General features: G+C 59.0%; 1 protein-coding gene across 2 annotated transcripts in view; it reads left to right on the top strand.

Moving 5' to 3' along the window:
* The first annotated feature begins 6 nt into the window (after window positions 1–6).
* WNT6 (Wnt family member 6) overlaps window positions 7–6,054 on the top strand; it is a 12,888-nt gene continuing 6,840 nt past the window's right edge. For both annotated transcript variants that reach the window (XM_026852987.1, XM_026852986.1), the window contains exon 1: window positions 7–176. Coding sequence is in view for 1 of the 2 variants with exons in the window: in XM_026852986.1 (XP_026708787.1) it covers window positions 100–176 (77 nt within the window). In the remaining variant the exon portion in view is untranslated. The remainder of the gene's footprint in view (window positions 177–6,054) is intronic.

The raw sequence follows: 6,054 nt of genomic DNA, 5'->3' as shown, positions 1-6,054 counted from the left end.
GGGGCCCCGGCCGGACCCTCGGGGCAGCGACGAGCCCGGCTGCCCGGCTCCCCGCGGGGGGCGCGGAGGGGGCTCGGCGTTCCCCTCAGCCCTGGCAGGATGCTGCCTTCCTCCCGGACCCAGCTGGGGCTCTTCTTCATCCTCCTCTGCCCCGCCAACATCATCGGGCTCTGGTGGTGAGTAGGACACGCCGGTGTGGGAGCCAGGAGGGCGCGCAGGGTCCCTGTCTCTCCGGGAGTGGTGCCCCCTCCCCAGCTTGGGGACAACAGAGTCCCCTACACCCAAGGCACCCCTTGGACGGGGACTGCTGCTCGCTGGCCAGAAGGATCCAGATGGGGGGTACCCCCACGCTGTCGGGGTTCGGGCGCTGGGGACAGCGGGCTGGGGGACCCTCAAGGGTATGGGGCACCCAGGTCCTGCGGAGGGAGCTGCAGCCTGCCTCCCTACACCCCAAGCCCGCAGTCTCGGAGGGTTGTATGCCTGAGGGCTGGGGAAGGGGGGGTAGGGGCCTTCAGACCCCTCCAATAAGTTAACTTTAATTAAAAGCCTGAGGGTCCCTACGGTGTCCCCTCTCGAGTGGTGGCCTGGACGTGGCGGGGACAAAACCCCTGTTTGTAATGGTGCCTTCATCAAAGGCAGAGACGGTGCCTTGCAGGATACCGGAGGGGGTGGGGGATTCATTACAGGCACAGAGCTGGGACCCAGCCTTGGAAAGCCCAGGTATCTGTCGAAACATGAACTATTTAAATCTATTAAGAATTTCACCCAGCCTGTCTTTATCCGGTTTTAAGTGCTTAGATTCCAGCTCCCCGGCGTGCCGTCCAGGCTATCATTCATTATCTGAGGCTATTCGTCTCCACATTGTCACACTCTTTTGACCCCTAAAATAAAGCTCTCCATAAGCCTTTCCCCTCCCAGTCCCCTGCCTGCCCGCCAGTGATTTATTCTGTAGCTCCATCCCCTTCACTAGCCCCGGCTCCTGGGGTGCCAGGCAAAATGGGGGGAGGTGGTGTAAATGGGTTGTTACAGTCAGTTGTACACCAGCTGAGAGTTCGGCCCTGGAGCCTGAGCGCTATGTTTATTGCTGGGGAAGGGGTTAACGTGAGTCTGAGAGGGGCTTGCCTTGGCTTTTTTGCTAGAGGAGGGAAAAGCGAGGCAGGGAGAGCCCTGGCAGGGTGTGTGCAGAGGGTCCCCCTTCTCCCTGCCACCTGCCTCGTGGTAGCTGTGCCATCCCAGGGCACAGTCCCTCCTGCTGCCCAAGAGATGCTGTTTTTCCCTGCCTTATTCTCAGACCGGTGCTCTACACACATACTTGAAGGGACACTTCAGCTGTCCCCACTTTCTCTACCCCATCCTCATCAACTCCCACCTGGTGAGACTTCATCCTCAAGCTCGTGCCCCGTGTCCCACCTCCAGGGACATTGGTGCCATCCTGCCCATGGCTGGAGCAGGCAGGGATGAAGCAGGAGATCACTTTGCTTTCAATTCGGGGGCAGACAGATGGCAGTGGCAAAGTCAGGGTACCAGGGTACCCACTGCCCCCCACCCTGGCTGCTCAGAGCCACGTCTTGCTGCCCAGCCTGGGTCCTGCTGGTGCTGTGACCACGTCGTGCGTGCGCTGGCAGCGCTGGCTCGGGGAGATTAGCAGGATTTGGAGAGGAGGGCAAGGGGTCAAACTTGTTTTTTCTTCTCTTAAAAAAGAAGAAGAAAAGGAACCTTTAATTTAAGAATAATAACCCAGCTGCACGCAGCGCAGCTGAATGCACCGGGCAGTGGAGCGGCTGCAGAGGGATCACCAGCACGCACTCCACTTCGCTCCGGAGCCAGCGAGACGGGAGGAGGTGATGTGTGGATGAGGCCACCAGCACCACCACACGGACATGCCGGGCTTCCCGGGACGGGGCACCGGAGCAGCCGGCTGATTCATGAGCTGCTTCCCCCAGAGTTTGGGATCTCCGGCCCCCGGCTGAGGTCATTCCTGATTTCCAGGGAGCTCTTCCCATGCGGGGGAGAGAGGTCCGGGCTCTGCCCGGCCCTTTGAGCCAGCTCAAGACAGGCATCTTCCCACACACCTGCTCCTGGTACCCGTCCCCTCTCCCAGGTCTGGGTAGCACTGGTGTCTGTGGGTTTTGCTTTTGGTGAGGAGGGGTTCAGGGGTGCACCCACGTGTTGTGTAACAGCTCCTGGAAGCTTCAGGGTGGGTGGCATTGGTAGGGCTGTTCCTTGCTGTCTCTGTCACTGATGCATGGGGACTTTGGTGGCATGCCTTCACGTGCACATCTCTGGGCACCCGGGGGTGCTTAGCCAAGGGGGAGGATGTTCCCCTTGGGCAGGAAAGGAAGGTCTTTACCACCCCCCCATCCCACCCCTGGGTAATGCACCCCTGGCTGTGCAGTGGTAGGGGACACAGGGGCTGCCTGTTTGAGGCATTTTTTGCCCATGCTGGTGACAAACTGATTTGTGAGAGTGGCACAGCAGGGTGCAGCAGGGATGGGTCCTGAGGGGGGCATGCAGCTGGGCTTGGCCACTGATGGGTGGTAACTGTGCCTGTTGGGATCCTGGCAGATGGCTGCATCTACAGAGAATGGTTTGGATGTGATGTACAAGCAGTGACATCATGCTGATGATATTGTAGCCTTAGAAAAAGCATCCTCATTGTGGCTGGATGTCCCCAGAAGGCTCACTGAAGATATATAGTCACCCTTGTCCTATACCCCCTGTGCCTCTCTGTCTAAATATAGGCAGAGGGATGGGCAGGTACATGAACCTTTCCATGGCAGAGGGGAGCAGGCTGTGGTCAGTGCTGATGGAAAGGTGTGTCATTCAGGTGCTGCTGGTTCCTTGGCTAGTGCCAGGCTGCAGGGAATAGGCTCCCCTTCCTCTCACCAGCCCTGTAAAACCTCTTTCTTCCTCCTCTTTTCATATTTCTCACCCAGCTCCTTGTGCAACAGTGATTTCTCCCTGAACGGGACAGGTAAGGACTGCCTGGGGCTCCTGGGCTGGCCTGGAGGGTGCAGGGATATGGGGCAGACAAATCTGGTGTGTCAGGAGCCCCGGGCAGATTCAGGGCAGGATTTCAGCCAAGCCAGTTTGTGGTTGGGCTGTGCTTATAGGTACAGAGGCACCATGGGAATGGGGGTGAGCAAAGCTGGGCTTCCCCAGTGCCCATGTGGGCACAACTGAGAGCAGTCAGGAGAGAGAGCAGTCTGGAAGAGAGCAAGAGGGAAGATCATCCCAGGTGAGAGGTATTCCACTCCATCTGTGAGTCTGAGGGGGAGCAGGGGAATGGACATTTGCCCTGTGTCTGCTTCCCATGGATGCAGGTGGGCAGTGCATCTCCAGGTTTTCATGGGGCTCTGTCAGAGGAGCTCAGGGAGGACACATCCACCAGCACCAGTGTCTGCAGCCTTGCTTGAGGGGGTCCCAGCCCTGCATCCCCTGAAGCCACACACTCCGTGGGTGGGTTTCATACACCAGTGGCCTCCCCTTCTCCTCTGCTGCTCTGACTGGCACCTACACCATGCTGAGCCTGTAAGGGCAGGCTGCCGGGCTGCAGGGCCCTGCCTGCATGCCTTGAGGTGACCATAGTGAGTCACCCCCCCGGGCCTGCTGACCCACTTCCGCCACCCCACAACCCACAGCTCCCCATGGTGCCTGGTGGACCGGGCTGCCCGGCTGTCCCAGGCATGCCCTCACCCTTGAGCAGCGCTGTGCGGGCAGTAAAGCACCTCCCAGCACAGGAGCCCCTGCCTGGTGCTATCTCTTTGTGCCCCTTCTGGATTTTGCAAAGGGGAAAATGTTTCCCTTGTGTTCTTTGAGATAGCACCGGCTCCAGAACTGGGCTACATGTCTCCTTCCCCAAAGAAAACTGAGCTTTCCCCCCTCGCCCCTACTACTGGTCACCTATACTCTCCCATGGTGACACCCAGGCTGCCCAGCCCTGGCACGTGCATGCCCCAAACTGGAGGGCTCAGCTGGGCTTTGCATAGGCTTGGCCTCCTCAATTCCCCCTTGTGCAGGAGTGTGCTAGGCAGAGCTGGGCACACCCTAATATTTGCTCAAGACATACAAGGTCTTGATGACATGTGTGGCACCCACATTTGGGCATATGCTAGCCTAGCCCTCATGCCGTCCCAGCCCCAGCCTCCATGAGTGCTCAGAGGAACGATGTGGCAGCCAGGGATGGGTGGACCCTTTTCTTCTTATCCCAGGCCCTCCAGGGCTTGGACATGGCTTTGGGACCTCCACCTCTAGGGGCATGTGCTTCCTTCATGCCCCATGCTACCCGCTGCGCAAGCTTGGGCAGCTTCTGCCCGCAAGCACCTGGCCTTGGCATGACCCTGCAGCTGGCAGGTCCGTGGGTTGACACCATGCCATGCCAAAGCCTCTTTCCTTTGGGCGGCATCCCAGCTATTTGCATCCCATCCTTGCTGAGGAGGTGTGAGGAGGAGGCCAGGGAACCCTGTCCCCCTGCTCTCCCAAACCCTTGGCATTTCTCATTCCCTCAGTGCCCCTGGTGCTGCTTGGCAGCTGAGCCCCAGCTGTGCCCCCCCAGGGCAGTGATTTGCTGCTTAGTCACCCCCACTCCGTGTGCCTCCTGCTCCGCTTTCCACACCTGACTGCCCTGGTTAGTGGCAGCACCCACGCATCGCCCCAGGTGAGGGGCCAAGTACCCACTGCGTGCATGCGTGGGAAAGCTGGATGGGTGAAAATTCATGTGTGTGTCCCCTTCATCCTGTTTGCACAGGTTGGAAAGAGATGGGCTCCCACCGTGTCCGATTTTGTTGCAGGGATGTCACTGAATGTGACAGCACTGGGGAGGATGCAGGGTGACCTGTTTTGCCAGGGATGGAGATTGGCTCTCCAGGGTTGACATCCTGCAGCTTTCACCTTTACAATCAGGTGGGGAAGTGCCTGTGGGCTTGGGGCGATGGGCTGGTTACCCTGGCACCCTATTTCCCCTCCTGAAGGCATTCAGGGGCTGGGATGGAGACCTGGAAGCAAGGCATGGCTTCCCTTGCTACCCCATAGCAGGGTCCCCTTGCCAGACCGGAACACCTAGACAGTCGTACTCAATGGGTGCAGACCTGGCTGGTCTCATGTAGAGCTGACACGGCACAACTGCCACTCTCCCTCAGGGTTTCAGGGACACCAGGACCAAAGGAGACATTTTTCCACTCAAGATGGTGATGCTGTTTGTGAAGGCTGTCCATTCCCTTTCTTGGCATGTGGCCAGTCCATCTCCATCAGCTTCCTGCAAATCGGAAGCCTGCTGGCTCCCCTGGATCATAGTCTGCTGGCAGGGCCAGGAGAAGACCTGCTCCACACCAGCTCCATGTCCAGGGGGCAGACGGGGACTTGTGCCAGACTCCTTAGTCTATGATTTTGGCTGGGAACTGGACCAGGACATACTGTGACCGTGAGCTGAGCTGGAAAAGCTGGTGATTATGGCTCTTACGAGCCCCAGGCTCTGTTGCAGTGAGGCCAGAGTGCAGGGGTTGCATCAGAAGTGCCAGTGACTTCTGTTTCCCGTGTGTCACTGGGACAGGTCTCTGGCTGTAGTTCTGGCAGCCAAAGGGGTGACAGCAGCGGGTTGGCTGCAGGTTGCAGCTCATCTTCTGTGCCTCAGTTTCCCCTTTCAGTGGTGGGGGTTGTTTCCTTTGCACAGGGGTGCTGGAAATCACACCAGAAAGTGGAGCTCTTCATCCTGTCTCCTTTCAGGGTGAGGCAGCAGCCACCCAGCAGCAGTTTCAGCAGCAGGCAAAGGACACAAGGGGACAGGCAGGAGGGATGCTGCCGAGACAGCGAGCCTGTCCGGGAAATGCCAGGAGGAAGGCCAGGGTGCCCCAGGCAGGTTGCCGGGAGCCAGGCTGGCGACCTGGTTCCTTCACCAGGGCAGGGGGAGGAGTGCCCGGCGGCAGAGGTGGGGCACCTTAATTGTAGATGCGGGAGGCCTTGGAGCAGGACAAGCTCAGGCAGATCTGGGCCCCGCGCCGGAGCCCTTGCCAAAGCGGTAGCAGTTTGGCAGCATTTTTCTTGCCCTTGTCTCCCCCC

This window comes from Athene cunicularia (assembly GCF_003259725.1).
Source record: "Athene cunicularia isolate RWA chromosome 7 unlocalized genomic scaffold, athCun1 chr7_part1, whole genome shotgun sequence".
NCBI lineage: Eukaryota > Metazoa > Chordata > Aves > Strigiformes > Strigidae > Athene > Athene cunicularia.
The sequence above is the reverse complement of the archived record's forward strand: the minus strand, read 5'-3'. Positions and strand labels throughout refer to the sequence as shown.